Raw genomic sequence first — 26,440 nt, forward strand, 5'->3', positions numbered from 1 at the left:
TCTAACAACATTCACTGGTACATTTTAAGAGCTTGTTAGGTAAACTTCTATCAAAAGTCATGTAGTTTATTTTGCCTTAGGATGATGCACCTTCCAATACTATTTCTACTATTCAGAACAGTAGCTTAAATTCAGAAATAAAAAACTGCAAGCCTGTCTGTGCACTGTCTTTGGCTGCTGCACTAATTTCATTGTAAGAATGGTAAAATTCAGATGCATTCAAAGAGCATATGGGTTATCTGTCAGTTGTCCACAGAAAAGATCAAAATTTAAAATAAATCATTCTCTACCAAGTGCATCCTAAAAACATAAATCTGATTGATTTTATTAGCATTACCACATTCAAGTTTTCTTAATGGCAAAGATCTCTTTACCAAATTCTGAGATTAGATTAGGATAGGCATTTAAGAAACAACAACAAAACCTAGCTAGTTTGACAAACAAGAAAATTGTAACAGAGTGCTACAGGCTTACAATACAGAAGAGCTGGGAGTGGTTACTCCACACAATACGAGTGCTTCGTATCACTAGAGGACTGTAAATGATAACAGACTGACAAGTAAAAACTTGCTGTATTTTCATCAGGAAACAAAATGGTATTTATGTACCAAATGAATTTTTTGCAAAACACTGAGGGCTGGCACTCTTCCTTAATATACATATCCCATCCCAGCTGTTGCTTTTGCAGTACTTGCTCTCCAAACAGGGAGAAACATGGGATCTGTTCTTGTCATGGAGTAGCCTACACAGTTTTCATGAAGCCAAACTAATTACCTGTGGCCCATCTGGTTTAAACCAGTAACAGAAGTCAAGAAGGAGAAACATGCCAAGAATTATATATCCTGAAAAGAAAGCATGAAATCCCAGCAGACACCTAGGGACAAATGAGCCTGAGAAGTGCTGTCCTCAGAGCTGAGGCATGCTGGCAGACCAGTCTGCACCACTTACACTGTATTTTTCAAGTTACTTATGAATTTTTATATGAAATTCTTAAGCCAACAAAAGAAACTCACCTGTTCGCCAAAACCAGACAATGTGAATAGCAAAGAAGAAAGTTTCTTTTGATACCTGTCATTGTATTGACTGCTTCCATTTTTGGGGAGGTTAACGGCTCTTCTTTAACGCTGTTTCTGTTATGTTGCTTCAGCCTCTTCAGAAGAGTCATTTAAGCAAGACTATGCATAAATGAACATCCACTGTGTCACCATTTGGTTCTCTTAATTTCCTAACTACTCTAGTGCCTTTCATGCCAGGGCTTAATGCCCAGGCAAGCCACGCTCCAATAGCAGAACATCACGCAAAACAAGCTTGTACCCTGGAGCATATGAGCCTAATTTAAAAACCCTAACACATCAAATGTAGGCTTAATTCCTCCTTGCAAAGATTAAAATGCTCATCGTTTTGGGTTTTTTTTCTTTTCTTTCTTTTTTTTTTTTTTTTTTGAAAGTTTTCCAGCTTCACACTGAAACTTATGCAGTAATTGCTCTGCAGCAGCTGGCTCAGAATTGGTAGAGCCACAAACGCCAGACATGAGGAGGAATACATTTCACTCTTCCTTCTCTTTGACCGTTGTTAGTTGACCTACAGATTATTTGAACAATTCTCCCTAGCGGGAATTCAAAAACTGATGTGTACACCTGCTTCAGCAGGTGTCAGTGTAGTCAGACCGTGGCTGCATTAATTCTATGTAGCAAGGCATAGTCTTTAAAAAGCCATTTCTAAGAATAGTTTTGCTCCTCTCAAGTCCTTTCTGAATATATATAAAATGTGTTGAGCCTTGCATGGCCACAGCCAGAGCCATGCTGTACTGAGCCCAATAAATAGCAGCAAAAACAGGTAGGTCATTGGTAAGGGAAATATATGTAGTTTAGAGCCCTTAACAAGCATCCAGGTTTATTATAGCTAACAGGATTGTGTCTAAAAAGAGATGTGACTGACAGACGTATATTTCAAGCCTTTATACAGGGAAGAAACAAAACTCACGAGCCCAACAGTATGACTCTGAGTACAATTCAATAGTATTACTGTAATTTGAAGAGGTTATTAAGCTTTCTCCAATAACGGTTACTCAGAAGCAGTCAGTAGTCATTTCCTGCCCAGTTTTCTGCTCCCCTCAACATAAACTCATGTCTCAAGCTGTGTCTTGTCATCCAAGTCATTCATATTTTACAGGTTCTCTAGTATGCAATAAAAAACTATTATGCCAGTCAGCTAGCCTGGACAGCCCACTTAAGAGTCATTTCTACGCTTTATGCTGTGCTGAGTTTTATGCACAGAACCTGATTTCAAAATCTCTTGATATGTAACTGTACTCTCCATATTCCTGACAGTGCCTTTTTTTTTTAGGATAATCACAGGAAGATGGACAACTACAGGAATAATGGAGGACAATGTGTTGTCATCAACCAGGCACAACAAACAGGAAACTGTGTACAATCATAGTTTTCAGGTTTTCCTTCCCATGTCCCATTTTCTGTAAAATACTTGCCCAAAAAGATTGTCTTTCAGCATCAAATTTCTTTATTAGCAACAGAGAGCATAAGAAAGCATACTTGGTGTATATACTAGCTAAGCCTCAGTGAATACACACTGATCATTTTTAGAATTGCTTGCTTTTATGTGACTTCATTTATCAAATCAGAAGGAAAAATAAGGAAGATAATCAGACGTGTAGAAGATCAGAAAAGTGCAGCAATAGTATTATTGATTCCAACAAACTAAGATTATTATGGGTAGGTTTTTCACAAACTTTTTAACCTTTCATAAGGTGTAGCTACTGGTAAAACAGAATTCTACTTAATAAGCACCACTCTATGAAGCTGTTTTTCTAGTATGCTTTTACTTGACATAATCTGATAATTTAAAACTTCATCTGAAACAAGCAATACATTTCCTGTTGGTTTGGTCCCTGGCATTTACTTACAAAATTTCAAGGCTTTACATTTTGCTGTATAATCCTGTCTGAGAATGATGTTAAAAGTAAGTGACAGTTCCCATTTCACTCAAAAAACAGAGACATCTTAAAAGCTGTATAAAATTTATTTGAATTTGTTTACCATATATTATCATAAAAATTACCGTTATTTACTTGCATATTCTGCATCATAAATACTACTTGCTAGAAATGCTTCTAAGGAAAACTGCATGTATACCAGCACAGTGAACCCACAAACATATCATTCTTTATACACAAAGTAATGGCAAGGCAACTGAATCTGCAGCAACTTGTGAAGATGTCAGACTCCTGGTGAAAGACATCGATTACCTTAATAATTACAAGTACCCATTCATAATCAACTCTAAGAGACTAAAACACCCATTTCCTTTATCATATATGCAAAACACTGGCCAATTGTGGCATCAGCTGAGCTGGGCCACCATGAGGTCAACAAGCAATTTTCTATCATGTATTCTTCTTACTTTTCAGCAAAGTATGTCTGTGTATTTATAGGTGAGGAAGAAAAGAGCATGACAGTACAAAGTAAAAGGAGGGACAAGTTGTCTGCCCTGCTGCCAATCTTTCCCAAGCAGCACGGTAGCAAAACTAAGCTGGTATCTACCGCTACTGGATAACAGTAATGAAGACTTTCATTAATTTTCATTGCATAGAAACTCTGGAAAGACAGAGCTGAAGCTACTTAAGACAGTCCTTTACATCCACAATGTTTTTGCAGCAAGAATAAACTGAGTAGGTAAAAATGTTGCTTTTGGAGAAGTGGAAATTTAGAGATTTGAATATGCTGACATTATGGACCTGGAGAAGCTTTAATAACAGGGAGAGAGGCTGTAGGGTTTGGGGTTTTTTTACTCTTACATATGCAAATATAAACATCCAAAGTTAGGGATGCTTGCTGTATTTTGAATGAGGAACATACATTATAGTCAAATACCTGAAGAGAGCGAAGTGGTTTGGGCTCCTGCAGCTTTCAGATGAAAGCAGCTGCACTACTGCTGTGCATCTCAAGAAGCCAATAAATACAGACAAATTTGATATGGATTATTTGCCAAGACTGCAGTAGCTTTAAAATGCTCTTTTCAAAGCCTAGAATCTAAAAAAGTTAAAAACAAAAGACATGCACAACTACAGATTTCACTGCACATGTTTCATAAGTAACAAGTTGTGAGCAAGACCCGTGCCTAGCAGAGAAGTATTTTGCAAACTCTCTTAAGAACAAAGAGGTAATAAACCAGCATTACAGTAGAGTAAGCTGAAGAACCTGAATATCAAAACTTCTGCTTTGCAGGATGTTTTTAGCACAAATTGGAAATTCTACTTTTCAGCCATCTCTGCTTCCACCTGCTTAATGAGTGACTTTCATTAATGTAGTTGTCTGGCTTTCTTTTAAAGTTCAGACAGAAAATGCATATTGTTCAACCATTTTCTTATATTCATCTTAAGAGATCATACTAAGTTTAGTGTAACAAAGATAGTAATAACTTGAACTTTAGCAAGAACATTTTAAAAAGATAAATCACTTCACAATGCTACAGGGTCTGTTCCCCAAATCCATTGTTACATACCTGCTGACAAAATACAGAACAATTCTAGGATTCCCCCTAATACAAAGGTGGATCTTGATCCATAAAACCTAAGAAACAGCTGATTCTTACAGCAAATGAAAAACACAAAGAAACATCCACATATTCTGAACAGTCAGCTAGCAGTCTAAAGGAAGAAAACCCTGCTACATAAATCTCTCTTCATAAACAGCAGAGACACTAGAAAAAGCTTCACAGTTTCTCCAGAAAAGTCTTCTATTCACTTTCTACTCCACTAAAAGAACTCTTTTTAACAAGATAACATCTTTTTTTTCCTGCAAATACAATTTCTTCCTTCCTAAAGAAAGGATCAGTATACTCTAACCTTTACAGCCCCCATACAGTCCTGGAAGGATTTCAGTGATATGTTTTTAGAAAAGACTAAATACTTGTCCAGCTTTCTACCAATTTTGGAATAACTCTGCCTAAACAGCATGACACTAAATAGGAATCTGTTAATTGCCTCTTGTTTTTCCCCAGTGATCTCCTAAAAGAAGCTAGGTCTTTAGGTCCATATATTCACATCTCACTATAGCAAACCCTAACGTTCAATAAACAAAAAATGCCATTTCAAAGCTACCAAGACAACTAGTCTTTTCATGACAAAACTACAGTAATTTAGAATCAATCTTGTCTACCCTCTGCCCCCACTACTACAAAACTAAAGCAAAACCAGTACAGAATATTCCTTCTGACCTTGTTCAGGAATGTCAACAGATCCAGCTCCTAGAACAATGAGCATACTACAATGAAGATTTTCAAAATAGTGCTAAGCACCATTTTAACATAAAATGCATTCTCTTTAATGGCTTAAATGAAAAACACTTTTGAGGCTGAAATGAGGAAAATTGCTGAATCACAGTAAAACACTGTCAAGGCTTTATAATCTGCCAACTGTAAAAACAGTGATACAGTAATGGCCCTTCAGATATTTTCATTTTTTCTTGAAGTCCTTTGTCTCATAATGTACATGTAAACCAAAAATACTCTCTTCCAGCAACTTTTCATCACTTTGAAAAAAACATACTGTCAAGAACACTTAACCTCAGCATAACCAAAATCAATTACCAAATCTTAAGACTTCAGACTGTTTGAAATGTAAGAAGCGCTATGATTTTCAGCTTCCTTTTTCCCCATCAAACAAGAGATCAGCCACAGTAAGAAGCAGCAGTTACAAATTATGGCTGGGATGTAACTGGACTTAGCTGAGAATGGACAGGAAGCAGAAACACATTTTCAGTGTTGCTGTGCTTCACATACATATGTGGCAAACTTTTCAAGGCAAGGAGAAAAGAGCCAGCACAGTATCTGACAGAAAGCATTTTGTCATAGGCATGTTTTGCCAGTTTTAGGCAACTCATGAAAACTCACATAAGTTTATAAATTTAACAGTATGGGCCTCTTAGTGTTTTAGACATTATGGAAATGTTTACCTGTCATTTAAATTCAGAGGCTAAAAGCAAGCTTATAAAGTCTCAATAACAGAATGCCAACACCTGACTTAAGTATCTTCAGCTCTCTCCATTCCTTTGCTATGTCTGCCCCACCTACCCTTTTTAAATCCCTTCTCTAGATTTCTAGCTTACCTAAAACTTTAGTAGGGAGGCTTAACAAAGAAAGCCTTTGAGTCTCAGGTGTGTTCCCTGCACAAGATGCTGCCCACAGCTCTTCAAGAGAAACAGGAGGAAGGTGTATTTGTGAATGTTTGATTTGTTCCTGCGACAGAGGAAGAAAGTTTCACAACAAGTCTTTATCTTCTTTCACTGGCTCAGCTCTGCTTCTTTGCACTCTTCTACTGAACAGGCATTATAGAATGTTGTTTCTACCATCCAAAGAAATTAATAAAGGCTTCTCTCCATTTCATCCTTGCACAGTTGTGCATCACCTGCTACTTAGATATGTATCAAGTTCAAAATGCATATGAAGATATCAAAATTTTTCTAGGTGTTTCTACAGTGTCTTGCCATCTGACATTACTCTTTTTCTAGTGTTCAACCTAAGAACACTCTATATCATGAACTATGATTATTTTTATCCTTTTCTTCCAAGCTGATGTAAAGACCAATGTATCACTGTCACTTATTTAGCCACTGTTGACACATTTGAAGACTTACTATGTCTCCTGGCAATTTGTCCTCTTTTTAATATACTGAATTCTTCAAACTTTCCTCAAAGGAGACATTATCTATACTTCTACGCATTTTTCTTGCTTTCCTCTAAACACTCTTATTTTGCTACATTCTCTTATAAATATAGCACCCCAGACTCAGTTTTCCATGAGACCTGCCTAGCACAAAGAGCAGAATAATTAATAACCTTTTGTCACCTTGAAAGTTCCCAGTCAATCATCTCAAAATAAAAAGTGTCCCTTTCCCTACATCTCACAGCACTGTTGCCTCGGCATTTTGAAACTGTCTGATCATCTTCTCACACAGGTCTGCTCAGGAAGTTTCCAGGCATTTCCATGTTTTACTTCTCCCTCTTTAAATTTGTAATTTATATCTGCCTTTACTTAATCTCACAGCATAAGTCCCAGCTAGTTTTTAATGTTTCTAGAATAACTTCAAGATCTGATCAGCTCCTGTTAAAAGTTTACTTACCAACCTGGTATCTTCCACAAAACTAAAAACAATCCACTAGCCTTACTGTTTTAGGAAAATGTTTTAGGTCACTTTCATATGAAATACATTGCCCTATCACTTCTCTGGCCCAGATTTTAGAGGTCCAGCAATCTCTGCAGAAGATCAGCAAAGACTGATTTTTATACTGCATATATAACTGGTCTAATGTATTCAGAATATACTAGACCTGCCAGGCATCTGCCATACAATTATCTGTGCTGTCCTATACATTCTGCTCTATACATATGGACACATATTTCTTCCTGAAAAAAACTAAGAGCTGTGCCTATAGAAACATTGTTCAGGGAACCATCTATTAAGGAAGCTGTAGGAGATCTAGAGAGACTCCAAAGAACAATCCAAAGACTAGAAGATATGACCCTATAAAGTCATTAACAGACTTTGGTTTATTTATTCCATACAATCTTTGCTGATGCATGCCACCGAAATAACATCCTAGTCCAAAAGCTGCACATCTGCAGAGCTCACTATTTTAAGAAAGCCAGCACTTACACCAAATTCATACTGAGAGCTTTTGTTTTAGAGATGAGGAACCATACTTCGTATTTCCACTAGTTCTTCATCCTTCTGCCAGATGTGAAACTGTGCGGTTAAGCGCACCTTTTAAAAAACATGCGGGGTTTTTTAAATTTAAGTACTACTTTGATATACAGTATCAGAAACTGGCCAGAAGATAACGAATTCTTCTAGCTAAATTGTATGCAATTTACCAGTAGTGGTATTTTTGAGAACTTCCATGAGGACGCTGATAGCTCCAATGATTTGTTTACAATGTGCTTCATTCTTGCTAATAATCCCAAAGACCATGTCCCATAAAGTCAAATGAAAACACACTGCTCAATGGTCTCTGCTTTGTACTGGAAAGCGTTGTATTTGTGAAGTATTGTAATGTACTATTAATTAATATTGTAAGCATTGTATTATTAAGACACAGGTAAGAACAGCAGCTGTTATACATATTATTACTTAAACCAAGGACCAAGGACCAAGGACTAATATACATCTAGCATTACCATGGTAGATTTGATAAAATTACTAAAGTATAAAGCTGCCTTGTGTTACCTGAGGCTTCTTAAACAATTGAAAAAAATCTGGTTTTAAAACTGTCTACCATGCATTTTAATTATGATTGACACATACAAAACTCCAAAGTTTCGGAGGTTTTAAGCAGATATTTTAAAATTTTTTCCCCCAGAAATGCAGTAATCACTACTTTAACAGGCTTTTCATCTGTAATTCTGAAACTCCTAACAGTGACAAAGTAACCAGTGCTTCTTTGGAGCTTCACCATATATTCAGGGTATGATAAAACAAACTTTTAGTATCTTAAATGTGATCTTCCTTGAAAAAGACCCCAAAAGAGTTCTCAATGGCATATCGAGTAAGTTGAGATATTTCATAGAATCACGTAGGTTGGAAAAGACCTTTAAAATCACCAGGTCCAACTGTAAACCTAACACTGCCAAGTTCACCACTAAACCATGTCCCTAAGCACCACATCTACACAGCTTTTAAATACCTCCAGGGATGGTGACTTGGGCAGCCTGTTCCAATGCTTGACCATCCCTTCAGTGAGAAAATTTTGCCTAATATCCAGTCTAAACCTCCCCTGGCACAACTTGAGGCCATCTCCTCTTGTCCTGTCACTTCTTATCTGGGAAAAGAGATGAACACCCACCTCACTGCAACCTCCTTTCAGTAGATGCAGACAGCTGAGGTCTCCCCTCAGCCTCCTTTTCTGCAGAATACACAAGCTCTGTTCCCTCAGCCGCTCCTCATAAGACTGGGCTTACTATTAAACACTGAGGCAAGGGAGGCATTCAGTGCCTTCAGCCTTTTCCTCAGCCTCTGTCACTGTGTTTCCCCCCTGCATCCAATAAAGGATGGAGATATCCTTAGCCCACCTTTGGGTTTGATGTATTTATAGAAACATTTTTATTGTCTTGTACTGTACTGCAGTAGCCAGATTAAGTTCTAGCTGGGCTTTGGCCCTGCTAATTTTCCCCCTGCATAACCTCACAACATCCTTGCAGTCCTCCTGCATTGCCTGCCCCTCCTTCCAAAGGTCATAAACATTTTTTTTCCTGAGTTCCAGCCAAACCTCTCTGTTCATCTAGGCCAGCCTTCTTCCCCACTAGCTCGCCTTTCGGCACATGGGGACGGCCCACTCCTGTGCCTTTAAGATTCACTTTTTGAGGGATGTCCAACCTTCCTGGACCCCTTGGCCCTTCAGGACTGTCTCCCAAGGGACTCTGTCAATCAGGCCCCTAAACAGGACGCAGGCGCACTCCCACAGCCGTGCTCATGGCTGCTGTCTGCTACTGGCACAAGAGGGGCACAGCCTGCAACCCGAGCATGGCTGGGAAGCTGTGTCAGTCGGGGTGCGTGCAGAGCTTAGAGATGTCCCAGCTTTCTACCAGGTGGATACCACTGCTCCCTTCCTGTGCACCTTCCATACAAACTGCTGTGCCAGGCCCTTTTTGTCCTCCCAGGGCACTCATGCTGCCCAGGGGCTTGGCCACCATGCTCCTGGCCTACCCCAGCTCTCCTCGGCTGCTGTGGTGTGAGCTGCGGGTTCCTGCCAGCACTCTTGGCTCCCCTGAGCTTCCTCTGGTTTGGGTAACACCCTGTGCACCACACTGGAGCACTCTGCTGCTGATTGTGCTGACACCAGAGCTGCTCGCCTCGACAACTGAGTTTACTCCAGATTTTACTTTTTCTCATTTACAGATTCGATACAACTTGAAGAAATAAAGAATCATCTGCTATTTAAGGAGTGGTTTACTCTCTTGTAACCAAAGACAGGTGTTTTAAAAATATAGCTATCACACAGGACAAACTGCTTGGTCCATATCATAACCATCAAAATGCAAGTAAAGGGCAGTGCTGTATTATGGAGCGACACACCCAACGCTATTCTCTTATTGCTACTTTGCACAAAGGATTATACTTCAGGGAACAATAAAAGCCCAAGAACAGTGACCACTAACAACCTGTCTGTATATACAGAGTTATTTAACACCACGTTTAGCAAAATTGACAACTTTTAATAAACCTGCATATACCAAGCTGGTCCTTAACACAGTCACACCATATGTCTTATGTCTGTAAGAAGCTACAAATACCAGAAAAGCCATGGTTACGCTGCCACGGCTAGATCCAGAATCCCTGTGAAGACAACACCTTATCTACAGCTCCTGAGAGATTTTTGTCTGCCTTTGCTCTTTCTCAGGACAGCAGGGAACAAAAGTGTTAGTGATGCTCTTTCCAATGAATTCCTGGAGAGCATTGACGATAACTTTTTGACACAGATGGTGGAGAAGCCAAGGAGGTGAGGTGTGCTCTTTGACCTTGTCTTCACAAAGAAAAGCTATTGAGGATATGAAGGTGTTGGGGGCAGCCTTGGCTGCCGTGACCATGAGATGGTGGAGTTCAGGACCCTGCATGAAGGAAGCAGAGCAACAGGTAGGAATGCAACCCTGGACTTCAGGAGAGCTAACTTTGGCCTCTTCAACAACCTACTTGGAAAAATCCCATGGGTTAGGACTCTAGAAGGTAGGGGGTCCAAGACAGCTGGCTAGTATTCAAGCATCACTTCCTCCAACCTCAATCTATGTGCATTCCCAGGAGTAGGAAACCAAGCAAAGCAGGCAGGAGGCCTGCATGGTTGAACAAGGAGCTTCTGGCAAACCTCAAACAGAAGAAAGAAACTAACAGGATGTAGAAAAAGGGACAGTACACTTAAGGGGAATATAGGGGTATGGTCAGAACATGCAGGGAGGCAATGAGGAACGCTGAAGTCTGTTTGGAATCAAATCTGGTGAGGGATGTCAAGGTCAACAAGAAGGGCTTCTTCAATTGTATCAGCAGGAAAAGGATGACTAGGGAAAATGTGGACCTGCTGCTGAATGAGGTGGGTGCACTGATGACAAAGGACATGGAGAAAGTAGAGTTACTGAATGCCTTCTTGGCTTCAGCCATCACTGCTAAGGCTAGCCCTCTGGTTTCCCAGACCCTGGAGGCAAGAGAGAGTCTGGAGAAAGGATTAGGTTAGAGATCACTTCAGCAAACCTGAACCCAGAAATCCACAGGCCCCAACGGGATGCACCCCCAAGTGCTGCAGGAGCTGGCAGATGTTATTGCCAAGCCAGTCTCCATCTTTTAATGGTCATGGAGAACAGAAGAGATGCCTGAGGACAGAAGAAAAGCCAGTGTCACTCCAATCTTCAAAAAGGGCAAGGAGGAGGACCCAGGAAACTACAGGCAGGTCAGTCTCACCTCCATCCCTGGAAAGGTGATGGAACAGTTCATCCTGGAGGTCATCTCAAAGTGTGTGGAGAAAAAGAAGGTAATCAGGAACATTCAACATGGATTCATCAAGGGGAAATAGTGCCTGATGAACCCGAGAGCCTTCTATGACAGAATAACTGGCTAGGTAGACAAGGGGACAGTGGTGGATGTTATCTACTTTGACCTCAGCAGGCTTTTGACACAGTCTCCTATAACATCCTAATACGTAAACTCAGGAAGCATGGAACAGATGAGGGTACAGTGACATGGACTGAGAAGTGGCTGAATGGCAGAGCTCAGAGTGGTGATCAGCCGCACAGAGTCAAGCTGGAGGCCTGTAGCAAGTTGCCCATGGGCAGCAGTGTGCCCTCATGGCCAAGCCAAGGGATCCTGGGGTACATTAGGAGGACCATGTGCAGCAGACCAAGGGAGGTGACCCTCTCCCTCTACTCTGCCCTGCGGAGGCCACATCTGGAGTGCTGTGTCCAGTTCTGGGCTCCCCAGTTCAAGTGAGACAGGGAACTACTGCAGGGGGGCCAGCAGAAGGCTACAGAGATGATAAGCAGATGGAGCATCTCCTGTATGAGGAAAGTCTGAGAGAGTTGGGCCTGTTAGCCTGAAGAAGACTGAAATGAGATCTTATCAGCGTCTACAAATAGCTTAAGGGTGAGCGTCAAGATGTGGCCAGGCTCTTTTCAGCGGTGCCCAAGGACAGGACAAGGGGAAATGGGCACAAACTGAAACAGAAGAAGTTCCTTCTGAATATGAGGAAGAACTTCTTTACCTTGAGGGTGACAGAGCGCTGGGACAGGCTGCCCAGAGAAGCTGTGGAGTCTCCTTCTGTGGAGATATTCAAAACCCACCTGGATATGATTCTGTGCAACCTGCTCTAGGAGAACCTCTTTAGCAGGGGCTTGGACTAGATGATCTCCAGTGGTCTCTTCCAAACCTGACTATTCTGTGACTGTGTGATACCTCATCCAAATAAACTTAAGAATTTTCTTTACTCATTGCTTTCTTCACTGTAATGGGGAAACACCATGGTTAAAATGGTTGCTGACCCCAGACAAAATATGTATTAATCTAGTCAGATTAAATTCAATCTACCTGCAGACAGGAAAGAGTTACTACTCAAATTCAAAGCTTCACTTTTTTGCCTTTGAAAAAGCATCCCTGACACACTATAAAGCATGGAAGCACAGGCAAACAAATGAAATAACCAACTCAATCCCTGTGATTTACAGACTTAAGAGAACAGGTGCAACCAAATTTCAAGTCCCACTTGCTGGTTTGTTTTTTTTTTTTTGCCTTTTTGTTTTCCTCCCAACAGTGTATTTAGGCATAAAGGTAGTTCACACTCCAGCACAGCTACCCTATTCGGGAAAAGGCTTATGATACCAGTATAAAAACATCCACACAGCTTTCACCAGCATGATTTCTGCAATACAATAATTGCTGAAGTGAACATATTTAAGCCAGGAATTTAATCAAGGCCAGGATTAGTCAGCACAAATGGAGCTACCCACTGTCACCAATGAGTAGAATATGCCTGGCTATCCATTTACTGGTTTAGAAATGGTACTCACAGAGTTTATACATGCATCCATATCCATGCATGTTAAAAGCAGTAACACTAACATTTTGAGACGTGTTGAAAGACAGCATGGAAGTCTTCAGCAAACCATCTGCTCTAGCAACCATTTATATAACACAGCAATCCTAGCACCTCTCTTCAAGATACACAACCACAAGTCTCCTGTCCCAAAGGAGAATCACAGTACATACACTTTTTAGAGCATAGCTTTGGCTCCTGCTGTTCCTCTCCTGCAAACCACTTAGGTCTGCAGGAAAATCATGCAATTCCTGGACATCAGGTGGATAGAAATACTATCTCAATCTGTTTGCCACCATGGTAGCTCCACATGCATTCTCTGTGACAGGAAAGCTTGCTAGAGGTTGCTGCCTCCCGATCCGCCTCCACACACATTCCCACGCCTTGATTATGTCAGTGCAACTGTCTCTGGTCAATGCTGTAAACTGATACATTAGAAAAATGCTTTAAAGGAATATATAAAATGTCTGGATTAAAAAAAAAAAATATCAAGTGAAGTATTTTTTTAGCCCAGAACATTTCCCAAGAAAACAAAAAAAACCAAAGAAACCAAAGGCTTCACTAGATCATTTAGTTGTAGGGCGTAGTTATTCAGCTAGAGGATCAGTCTCACTCAGGTTTTTTTGCAAGAGCTTAATTTGAAAAGTTAAACAGATGACCCAATATGTTTCCTTCCTGCATCATGCACTTGATCTCATGTGCAACGCTGTATTTTCCAGACTGTTTTCCCCTAAACAAACCAGTATTTTTAGCTCTTAAAAGTGTCTCCTTTCAGATAGCATTTTTTGCCAGACTGCTTTGATCTTAATGCATATCAAAGGAGTCTAAATTACGAATTGCTAAGTAAACTGCTTACATTTAACTATGCTCTCTCTTTAAATTTTAATCAGGGTAGAACACAAAAGGAACTATGTTTCAGCTCCTAGCATCCCAGCTGATTAGGGTATTCCACATAAAACTCATGTCTCCTTTATCATCTTTTGCCAGCTGCTGAACTCTAAAATATTATTTGGTTCTTGATGGTGCTTATTTCCATGCCTTTTGCTGTATTTTTGATTAACAGTTGACAGGGATTCCAACAAATAAAGAATATAAGATGCATTAAAGGACACTTTCAACCACGTGCAAGTGTTAAAACCCAAAGTGAGTTAAGACACGAGATACTTAATACACAATGGGAAGCACTTTTCAGCCGAAGCCTTGTTATCCTATAAACCAAAATTTTTCAAAGTACAGCTACTGTCTAAAAAGTCAGGTAAGGCAGAAAGGAAATTTCAGGATTCTGCTTACTGATGTGATAAACGCAGTCATGATTCATGTCAAAAATAGAATGTACTGTGATAAGTGTAATTGTTGTACCCTGTGTAAATCTGGGACCTGTATCACAGTTGTGGTGAGTGGGCACGTGTGGCTCTCCTTTAAGACAATGTGATGGCTTCCCCTTCCCCTGAGGCAATCGCTGCCTGGAAAAGCCCGCCAAAAGGACACAAGGAAAGCGAAACCACACGAGGGAAGGCCCACTGAAGGAGACAAAGACCTTGAGATTTGAAAAACGCCAAAGGAGAGCCAATAGGAGGAGAAGGTGTACCCTAACGATCCAGTGAGGAAAGAGCAGGACGAACATCCAGCAAGAAGAGATTGGTCAAGATCCGGGGATAAAAGACGCTGCTTTTAGGACTCAGGTGTGCATGTGATGGAAGTAATTGAGTTCTCCGCACACCCAGCGCTGTTTTTGCTTATTGTTTCTCAACCTAAATCGATTGAACCCAAAATAAAATTGTTTTGATTGTTATCATTTATAACACTGATATCACTAAATCCAATGTCCTTCTTAGCTTTAAAGCGTACATGGACATTGTGAATGTTTTAGGATATTTCCCTAACTTATGAGTGTACTTTCAGCTACCTATTTACTCAACAAGTGTTTTTTTTCTAGTTAATGCAATAGGAGACATACATGGAATACACAGACAGGTGGCTTATGTAACAGTGAGAAGAATGTGACTAATGCATTCTCCTGGGCACTAAGGTTCATGAATAAATCCCAGAAACTTTAAAAATGCATAAAGAAACAGAATAACTTGTTCAGAGGAATGAAACTTTCTGATTCTTTCATATAAACTACAGGTGTTATCTCCCGCAGCTGGAAAACACAAATACTTCACTACCCCGCTACAGATAAGGCCATTTAGGGACAGGCACATTATATTTCAGGTTTAAAATTGCATTTTAGACAGGCAGCTCTTCCCAGCTCTAACAGGGCATCTCCAAATCCCAGTTCAGAAAGGTTTTGGAACTGTGAACCCACTACTCTGTCATTATGCTGAACAGCAGCAGGAGAAGCAACGACAACACAAGGTCCAAACCTCAGTGTGGTGGTAGGCTGCAAAATACTCCTGAAAGATATAACTGGCTTAAAGCAAATTCCAGCCAAGGCAAAATGTGTTTAAAAATCCAGAGGCATTACAGTGGCTTCAACTCCTGTTTGGGGATTTAGAAAAACTACACTGTAAACCCCATATGACTATGTATTAAAAAAAAAATCCAAAAATCAAAAGCACAGATTTAGGTCCTTCTGGCTATAAGATTGAATCTGGTAATGCCAACAGGCATCCCGATGAACAGGAATCTTAAAAGTTTGTACTAATCTCCACTTTGTTCCTACCACCAAAAGGAGCAAACGCATTTTAACAGTGTTTACAGCAATTACTTAAATTCTACCAGAGCATGCATTAGCATTTTAAAAAGCATCCATGTGATGAAGTGACTGATAAAGCATTTTAGAAAAAAGTTTTGAAGTGTTCTCCTTTGCTTTATCTGTAATAGACCACAATTAATAGCAACAGAAGATTGCTTTAAAAAGGAACTATCAACTGGGATGAAATGTAGATCATAAGAGGGCAGCGTGAAAGACTGGAATAAGTGACAGACAGGAGAGAAGACATAGTAATTTCTCATTATTTTTTTACTTAACTAAAACTAAAGCATAACAATCTCAGAGTATTTATCACCATCGAACATCCATGTGACACTAAGGCATACCAGCCCACAATTTTCCAGAGAAATCTGCAAGAAATGAGAGTATTAACCTCTGCAACATTGACAGACTGTTATCTTGTGAGCCAGGAATTTAAGGACTTAAGTTTCCATGTCTTTATTTTTAAAGAAGTATTGCAGTTATTGCTCTGTGGTGCAATGAGCTAATAAAACAAGGCATGTAACACTGGCTTACTGAGACCCATGCCAGCATTTCAGGGGTCCATAGCCAAAAGCACGGTTCGGTTCCTGGAACCTTCCCTATAGTATAAAGTTTTATCAACAAAGAAATCCATGCATCAGAAGAAGCTCCTAAGTGTTTATATTCGCAAGCATATCTGGATGACTCTCAACCTTCTCTTGACAGAACAAGCTGGCTTCATAAGAATCAAGTATTACCAACCACAAAAGTCGCTCTCAACAGCCACACAAAGACATCCTTGACAGGAAGGAACAGCATACCCTGCCCTGCAGCTCTGATAACTTGCAACACGTGATGCCTCATCCTGAGAAACAGTGCTGATTAAAATCCTCTGCATCTTATGGCCTGAACCTCCTTTCAAATAATTGCATGGTGGTCAAGTGACTACTGCCTCTAGCTCTGGGAATACCACATATGGAAAAGGTCTGACTGACCTGAGGGGTTTGAACAAACCTTAACCTTCAGCTGACAGCCAAAGGAGAGAAAGCAGGCTGTGGTAAGAAACATGGGAAATAGCCCCAAATGAAATCCAAATTCTGACTAAGAAAAAAACCTCCAGCATGAATATCACACTGCTCCTGAGAAAGACCTCATCATGCCGATGACTCATCGTTGTGCTCAAGGAATACTGAGTGTCAACCTCAGGACCCACAAGGAACAATGGAAAGGTAAGCATAACACCATAGCAAAGCAGTAGGAAGTGGGAAGGCTCTGCATAACAATTCTAGCTATAATCTTCATGAGGCTTTTCTGTATTAACTAGGTAATTTGGACTATCAGACAATTAAAATATTAAGTGGGCAAACAATAAATTCTTGACTCCACTTAGTGCATTCCTTTTTGTGCACTACAAGATTTTGGGTGTTGCAGGAGGCCAAACTGCCTCAGGATTATAGGGTGCGTATTCTTACACAGGGAGACCATGGAAAACACACAGCCCAGGGAGGAAAAAGGCACAAGCCACACCACATCTAGAGAACAAGAAACAACAGTCTAGTGTCGTTCTGAGACTTGGATCTACTCTCTTAATGCCATAATGCACTACAAATCAGTACTGTTCCACAAAGAGAATCTCACAAAACATACTGCAAAAACCACCAGAACTGAAGTAGAAACAGAGGGGCTAGAGTGACAGGGAAGAATCTCCTCAAAAATGAAGCTAGGCTGTCAGAACCCTTCAGTCCTAAAGAAACGGCTCTGCACAAGTATTATTTTACAGGACTGTCTACGTTACCAATTTACATGGCATTTATTTTGTCTGCTTTTGCAATAATCTTCAACACATTGCTCCTCCCTCTCTGCCTATCAAAATCTGATGGCCAGCCAAACATGGAAGCAAAGGGATTATTGTGTTAAACTAGCTACTTCAATTTAAGGATATAAAAGTTATACCATGTAATAGATGAAAATATAAAGCACAAAAACCATCCTGAAGTACATAGCTTTACAGAAAATAAACCAAAATCAGTTACAGGTAGATATTATTCTGGCCCTCCAGTCTTCAGATGGCAGAAAGCACATATCCTGTATTCAGGAATTGGTTTGGATGGGGTTACATCACTAACCCACAGAAGAGGTGAGCTCTGCATAGATATCTGCAGGCAGATATGCTTTGTTTCCCCCTCGTGCTATCAGACCTTCCCACAAAATTCAGCAAAAACTTGTGACCATTGCAGAGAAAAGTCCGGCTGCAGAAGAGACATTTACAAGCCTGCTCAAATACTCAAGCATTCCATTGTCTCAGCCTTTTTGGTGCCCTGAAAAGGAATGTACGCTGAAAGACTGTGACAGCCTACAAGAAATTCAGGAGGTTGTACAACACCATCCTGAAACTGTGCTGTTAAACTGTCAAACTGCAGTGGCTGTGAGCCTGTCCATACTGTTATACAGCCCGAAGTGAGAAAAATAAGACATTGTAATATTTTTTCTTTAGCTGTCTATTAACTCTCACCTGAAAAATACCTAATAATAAAAAGATTGACTTATATTACTGAACTTTCATGTGCAGGCATAAGGTTGCTGAACATCCTGAAGGAAAAAAGAAGCTTAGAAAAAAAAAATAATCTTGTGTTGCCAACTATATATTATGAGTCTTTCCCACTTATCATTACCAGCAAGTCAAGCACAGTAAGCCAAAAATATCTGCATAACCAGAACAAAGTACCTATTTCATTAGGTAAATTTCAGAGATAAGGAGCAAAGCACGACACAGGATTAGCACGTGTGTCTCATCTGTCACCTATTCCGCAGTCAGCAGAACCCACTGCAACATATTCAACTACTTTATGAAGACTGTTCCATGTATGTAATCCTGTACAACAGGTTATGCTGCATTATTCTGCAGTCCCGTGTGACAATAGTCCCCACCAAATCTCTTAAAAACAACTAGCAGGGATCTGGAGCTTCTCACTCTGACAGTAAAAGGCCATTAACCATGACATGTACATAACTTTAACATTTGGCCTATTCACAACGTAACAGGAACTTTCATTACCTTTGAGAAGCAAGCAAAGGGGAGAGTGGAATACGGAGACTGAGAACCTGGTAGGTTTTGGGATAAAATAACCCTTATCACCGCAGTTCTCTGAAAGGCATGATGTATTCCCTGTAGCACTACTGTATACCATAAACATGTTTCCACAAGGATAGCTATGCTCACGGTGCAAGGATACCATGCATCTTTTTGACCTGGAAGGGCATCCAAATGTGAACAAATGTTACCAAATGGCAGACAGAGAAAAACTCTTGCTAATAAATATGTATAGCATTGGCACAGCCCACGTTTCAATTTGAAGTTACAATAATGAAGTCCCATCACTATGCTGGTATTCTGAATCACCTTCCACCCTTGTCTTCAGTTCTGTCTGCTGACTCTCACATGGATGTAATCACTGATTCATCATTCAAAACCTGGAAGGACTAGAACACAATCTCCTTAAAATAGCAAAATCTAAAGTGCCATTTTCTTTCCAGAAGACTATAGAGATTTTTCAGTTTTACTATACATTACTTAAAGACAATGTAGAATCTTTTTCTAAAAATGTAAAAAGAGGATTCAAATCCTTTCCGTATATAATGAAATTATATTCTCATTTTCCACATGGGTTTTGTTTTTTCAACAAGTACAATCTTAGGCAGTAAATATTTCTCAGCTATAAAAACTGAAAAATAAGAGATGTTTACTGCTGTTCAGCCAGAAGAGCATATAAACTGGTACATCCATCAGATTCAAGTAATTGCACAAATAAACAGAATCATTAACAATTCTGAATATTATCCTCTTACTGAATGCATTTTCTGTACATACAAACCATCAAGTCAAAACAAGTAATTTTTTTAACCCACAGCTTTACTATAGATGTAATTCCTTCCTGTAGCTCTGTTTTTCTTACTTAAAGAATAACTATTATCTATCATAGCTGAAATTGTGCCCAGAGGCTCAGAAAGTCCTTTTTATATGCTACCTTTATGACATCCTTTTCACTTCTTGGCAACAAGTCATTAAGCTCCACAACGGTTTCTGCTCTTGCTCTCCTGAAAGTTCTTACCAGACATTTTGGGTTAGCACCACAACAGGAGGTCCCTCTGTTATTTTGACGTCAGAAGTTATGAGGTACATATGAATGCACATAGGTACTATTCAGTGCAACATGCATAGACTGGACTACCAATCAAACTCAAACCATTTCTTATTCATTTAAACTGCACAGCTATGAACAAAGCTTTGGATTTATTGTATATGAGAGAAGGAAGTATTTCTCATCTAGAACCTGCCATCTAAATAGGAATACTCACCCTGCTGCAACTGCAGGAGGGATGACCAGTACAAGTTTAAGTTGTGCTTCATGCAGAGCTTCAGAAAGGTGAATGAGCAAGTGAATCAACTCCCTGAAATATAAATGCATTGTCAGAGGGAAAGGAAGTGAAACTGGTGCTATATATCAGTAAGAACAAGTTTAACAGTAGAAATAATTGAAAAGACCCAGCTGCTAAGAGAGCCCAACAGTTTGTAGCAAATGACAATAGCAGAAGACCAATCAGAGGTTTACCCTCCTCAAGGACTAAGAACACTGAACTGTTGGAGACAGTCTTAGTTTTATTGGAACTGATGATCACCTTGGGGCTAAAACGTTTCCTAGTTTTATTTTCATCTAACTATGCATTGTTAGCATGTAAAACCAGCATATCTTATCAAAGCAGGTCACTTCTTGAGATCATATTAAGTAAAAGAAATTAGCTCAACAGAAGAACCAAACACTGTTCTGAAACAAGCAGCTGTTGAATAGATTGAAGTTGCCACTGTATTACTACACATGAGGTCTTAGAATTTGTAAAGATGCTTTCACAGCAAGACATGCAATCTTCAGGGATATTTCTGAGGCCTGTGTTTAGAGATATTTCTGCTACTGTTTTTTCCTGTGTATAATCTTTTTGTTTCTCAATACATTACTGAATAGCTACAAAATAAGTGTTTGACAACATCATATCTGGAAGTATCACCTTCCAGATGCATAACTTAAAAACTTTCACAGGAGCTGATTTTCAAATCCATATTTTAAGCACATCAATAGGAAAATAAATCCTAAAATTCTCATGCAAACCATTTTTAGTCTTTGTTATTTGAAGGGTAATGTTAATAGAAAATCCTTCAGAGACAGACTGCTGAAACAAAAACATTTAATGGCTATCGTTATCTTAGGAGTCAAATATTACCTTAAATTTGCACTATAAATATGGCCCTTCTGTGTGCCTTCCTTAAGTCATCTGATTTTCCAGAACAAAGTCAACTTTCATATTTACGCACTGGTGGGTCCTCAAAGGCAGTCAGGCAGCTGTTAGCACAGAATTCTAGATCTGTTCAGAATTATGCTTAAATCTGAACCAAGTAGAAAGCAACTTCATGACCCATTCCAGTAGTTTAAATGTGCTAAACCAGGAAAAGCAGGATATACATAAGCAATCTTCCAGGTTGTTTGTTCCACTTAAACTGGATTAGACCTGAAATTTCAGAAACAACTTTTGGTACTGTCATGCCTTTCAAGGCATTATCATCCTAGAGATATTCTTCTGAAATCATTGACGTTCCCATATGATTATCCATCATAGTAATGATGCTTGACTTGCACATTGTAGACACTATCCAAAGGTAACCAAGTATTTTCATTTTCCCTGAAATGATTTAATGCCTGATGAAAGCTTCCTAAGGGTACTACAGAAGCCATTACTCTAAAAATCCTGGCAAACAAACAAAGCAAGTTTTACTACTTTCCCAATACCATCAGTATTTTGTGCTTACAATTTTGAGAGCTGGCTGTGCTGAACAGCTCTTGACAAAGAACTGTCACACTGCCACCTACATTTTCTCTTCCAGAAGGAGGCATGAGATTACAGGAATCAGCTTTTCATCTGTGCAGCAGGTACTTCTACCATGCTTGCTCTGGGAAAGTAACAGCTTTCCCTCCCGTCTCCTTATCATATGCATTCCACATTAAGTGTGTCACTATTCAAACAAATCAATTACAGCAAAGAAAAATCCTTTTCCATATGAACGCATTAGAAATTACAACACTAAACTAAACAGACATTTATTGCCTCCAACATACTCATCATGGCACCCATATGATATAATCTTATCAAAAACTTGTCATGGAATGAAGTGACACACTTCACTCAGAGAGGCAGCAATATGTTTATTGGTATAAAACAGCAATTTAACCAAGTTTGATAGTAAACAACGCAACAGTTGTTTAACAAGATTCAATGGCAAGATACACTTGATCGTTTACTGCACAGAGGACAGGGTCAGACAAAACTGTCAGGACAACCCTCCCATTGAGTCATGATATTAAAACTATCTAAGCCTTCTTTCCCACTGCTTTGTATCTCACGGCTAAGTGACCTTTTTAACTAATTATGCCCAAACTACAGTATGGTTGTACCCTTTATTAGCCATCAAAGATACTACATATAAGATACATTTGACCAAGGATTCAAATCCTCTGGCACTGAGATCATTCTACATTGTTTATCAGCAGTGATCTCTCTTCTCTGCCTGGCTGCCTTTGTTAGCTGTAGGAACTGAGACCTCTACACCATGCAAAACATTTGCTGACTTTACATTTTTTAGAAAGTAAGGGGACAGAAGGAGGGGCAGGATAGAACAAAAGAACCTAACATAGGTTCAGAGCAAGACAGCATCTTTTTCAATTAGAAACAAAGCTAACACCCTTGCTCCAACTTTGCAACTTCACATATCTGCCTCAGAGCCTAAAATTTTGCTATCCAGACAGCAATGCTTTGAAGCATAAGAAAAGCAGTTGGGATTATTTTGAAGCAGATGCAGAGAAAAAAAAGAAGAATTCAAGCAAATATTAAATTGAAAGCTTTCCCTTCTTTGGCAATATCAGACACTGATAGTTAGCCAGCACAGGTAAAAATGAATCCACAAAAGCCAGGACATACCCACAAAACCAGTAGCTGCACAAAAGCTGTTATATATTAAAACTAGAAAGACATACAGCATAGAACCACAACTTACAACTGTAAAGGATAGAGATTTGTGGCCTGATAAAGGGGCAGGAGTACAGTCTGGATTGCTGGTTTTATTTTGTAGCTGGCAGACAGGAGTCAACTAAACAGACTCCACCAAAATGGCCACTTCCCCCCCTCCTGTCACCAAATCCAAGCAGTTTAATTTTGGCCAAAAATTAATTAGCTTCAACCTGGAGGAGGTCGGGAAGAAAAGGGGTAGCTGAACAACTGCAGATGCTTGATCAAGAAACCCAGATTAACATCTACTCACTAACCTGTCAAACCAGGATTCTGGGCCCTGAAAACCTTCTAGCAAATCAGACAGGATTAATGATCAAAGATTTATTTATCCATTTGTCAGCCAAGAAAGATTATGTAAATCAAATGCAAACTCTTCCCCTCTCCCCCAAACAGCAATAGCAGAAAACTCATTTATTGTGCTAGAAATTAAAACTTTACTGTGTCCCAACAGTACTTTCCAGTGTTTTAAATGCAATATTCTCCCATATTCCACTGGTAATTTTGAAAGAAAAGCTACTGACATTTTAAACACTATAATGAGGTGCAGGCAAGCAGGAATAAAATCAATCTTCCTGAAAAGGCTTTGTTAAATATTTACCAGAGATTTCACCATTGTCAAATTTAACTTCAGAGTAGCTACTAAAACACTGGCAGCTTTAAGACTCTATCTTGAGCTAATTAAGGTCTACTTCATTCCTACTATTTCAGGCTTTCTATTATCACTACTTGGTCGGTCAATTTTCCAAGTGTTCATGATTTCAAAGCATCCTGCCATCTATAAAGTGTGCAGACCTCCAAATTTTCATCACCCAAGTTTTTCAGGAAGCTTGTTTTTTCAGAACTCCCTTTTTCCAGCACTGCTAGTCTATTGTGTCTGAGACTCCTTGTAGTACAGTTTACTTCAACGCACAAGAGTGAGCTGTAGGTATGTTTGAAAAACCTTGCAGAAGACACATAAGACTGTTATATCCTTCCCTTCAGTTACGTGACCCTTCAGAACTCTGCAACTTCCCAACTCAGCCACTTTTTTTGCACAAGTTGGTAGTCAGTACTCCCTGAAATTTATGCCTTATCAAGAAAATTGGACAGAATAAAGCTGTCTACTTCAAGAAGAAATTGCCCTTTTGTGCCATTTCATTGCCTAGTTAATACCAAGAAATCGGAGTGAATTACGGCAAATCTTTGATTAATAGATTAATTTTTCAAGGACTAACATGAAGGATAGAACTGCCAGAAGAGCTTTTTGCTCCTACACTCCTACCAACATTAATAAGATGTCTGAAGGTCATCTTCTACATGATATCAAATGCCTGCAGCACGTGGTGACAAAAAGGAAAAAAATCACGTTTTTCAGATGAATTCTGTGTGATGGCAGTGCCATCTGTCAGCTAACGCCAGACTGATCAGAATAACGTGCACTTTTATGTATGCTGTGAGATTCTGATGGTATATTCATGCCTTTTTCACAATATGACACAGGTCTCTTGGGAAAAAAAAACCAACACCCAAAAAACCCACAAGTGAGATTAGCGAGAGAGACATCATCATGTCTAGCTGTTAACTAAATAAGCAGGAGAACCTTTGCTTGCTCAGTTATCTCAATATTTCTGCCAAGTACATTTCTAAACTTAAATGCCACAGGATGAATAACTCAGAATATTTTATTGCAAAATCAGTCAAGAAAGTTTTAGATAAAAGACAGTTATTTAGTTAAGAAGCAAGTTTAAACTATAAGATGCAGTAAAAGACATTAGAATTGAGGTATCATCTGCACAGGATATCTAGGCTGACTTAGATTTTTGTTAGGAGACCAAGTTCCTGTACATTGGAATAAAAGATGGGAAGCTGAATACTTTTTCACCACACAATGATTGTCAGCATGAGAAAAGGCAACATCATTTAGATGCAGTCTTTCATGTCACATTAAATTGGACCTCACTGTGATTTGCATATCAATAATTCTATTCCCAGAAATCACAGGAAAGGGACACCAGTACTATAGAGGGTACTTCAAATATCTGTATTAGATGTCTACAGGAGCCTGAACTGCTCAGCATAAATCCCCTAAAACTTAGGTCCACACATACATATCAAGCCAATTCAGGTTCTTCAGATAGAGGTAGTACTTCATGAACAGCCAGAGACCAGGCTGCTTAAGATACCCAACATGAAACCAAGCAGCTATATTTAGGCACGTAATTCTCTTATATAAAATTTACGCTGTTGGTAAAATTAATGCTTAAATGAATACGCCAAAGAAAGCAGCACAAAGGATTGACAGAATTTAAGACTTCAGTCTGCTGACCGTTACAGGGCAATTCTAATCCCAAACCAGAACTATCAGAAAATTTTTTGTTCTTGAAAACAAACAAAACCAGATTAAGTTAGTTCTGCTTAAGATGTAAAACAGAAGATACACGGTGAGCCTGAAACCACAGAATTTTGTGTTGTAGTGAATACCAGCCACATAACTTCTTAGCAACATTTCACCTTATCTGTAATGCCAGCTAGGACAAAGAAGAAACTGAAAGCTCTTTTTAGATAACTCGTCAGGCCTTGCAGGAAGATTTTTCACTCATTTCTAATGTTGCAGCAAGTACATACATACACATACACACAAAAAAAAAAAAAAAAAAAAAAGAAGAAAATAACCAAGATTTTCTAGAAACAACTAAAGGGCTGATAGGGCTTGTCTAAATCTGCCTCATTTTAAAGTTCAGTGATCACAGGTTCTTAAAGAGGCTGGTCACAGGACATATGGGTTACAGAACCTTTGCACACTTACACAGCTTTTGCACTGTTACCCTGTTATATGGAGATACTTAGAAAATTAACTGTCATAAGGTCCTTAGGCAACCTGTGTTTCAAGCCCCAACATAGAGATAACTGGGAGAGCATGTGTTATGAAGATGTCATCATGCCTTTTTAATCCAACAAAAAAACATGTTCAGCTATTGAAAAAGGGACACTTGCTCAGCTGAGTTCCGCTGAGTAGAATTTCAGCTGCAATTAATCCAGCTTTCTGATATATGAAGTAGTGCTTAAATAATAACCCAATTCATTAGTAAGTTAGGACACTAATTTGCAAGTTTTCAGATTCTTTTGCAGACTCACCTGCCTCAAGAAATATTGGTGTACTCTGCTGGAAAGTACCACTAAACACTTTTTAGAAAGAAGATGCTGATTTTGTAGCTCAAACACCACACCAAGCTGAGGTGTCCCACAAGCAAATCCCCCCTCTCTGGTCATTTTAGGACTGATAAAGTAACCTGTACTATATTAAGTGTTCCTGCACCCCTAAGGTAGTGCACTGGATGCGATTATAGATCTTTTCCATAACACTATCAAAAAACCCCTCAACAGGAAGCATTTCCACAGCCTTCCCCTCAACACAGGTACATGAAAAGATACACTAGAATAACTGAGTGCCATTTTATTATTTACTAATTTAACAGCTAGGTATCTATTTAATTTTGGTTCTGAAAAATGAAAGCCATCATGATTCTAAGTGAAATATTTTCCCTATATCCATACCGCCTCTCTGCCATTTCATAAGGCAAGCTGGCA

At 39.3% G+C, this 26,440-nt stretch overlaps 1 protein-coding gene across 10 annotated transcripts in view; it reads right to left on the bottom strand.

Annotated features, from left to right (window-relative positions):
- The window catches only part of CHID1 (chitinase domain containing 1), a 128,251-nt gene that overhangs the window by 83,740 nt on the left and 18,071 nt on the right, over positions 1 to 26,440 (bottom strand). For 9 of the 10 annotated variants that reach the window (XM_080405621.1, XM_080405620.1, XM_080405616.1 and 6 more), the window contains one exon: positions 20,117 to 20,209. The exons of the other annotated variant lie outside the window; for it this stretch is intronic. In XM_080405621.1, coding sequence (XP_080261747.1) covers positions 20,117 to 20,209 — 93 coding nt within the window. The remainder of the gene's footprint in view (positions 1 to 20,116; positions 20,210 to 26,440) is intronic. 10 annotated transcript variants of the gene reach the window in all.

This window comes from Falco punctatus, assembly GCF_963210335.1.
Source record: "Falco punctatus genome assembly, chromosome: 10".
NCBI classification, from domain to species: Eukaryota; Metazoa; Chordata; class Aves; order Falconiformes; family Falconidae; genus Falco; species Falco punctatus.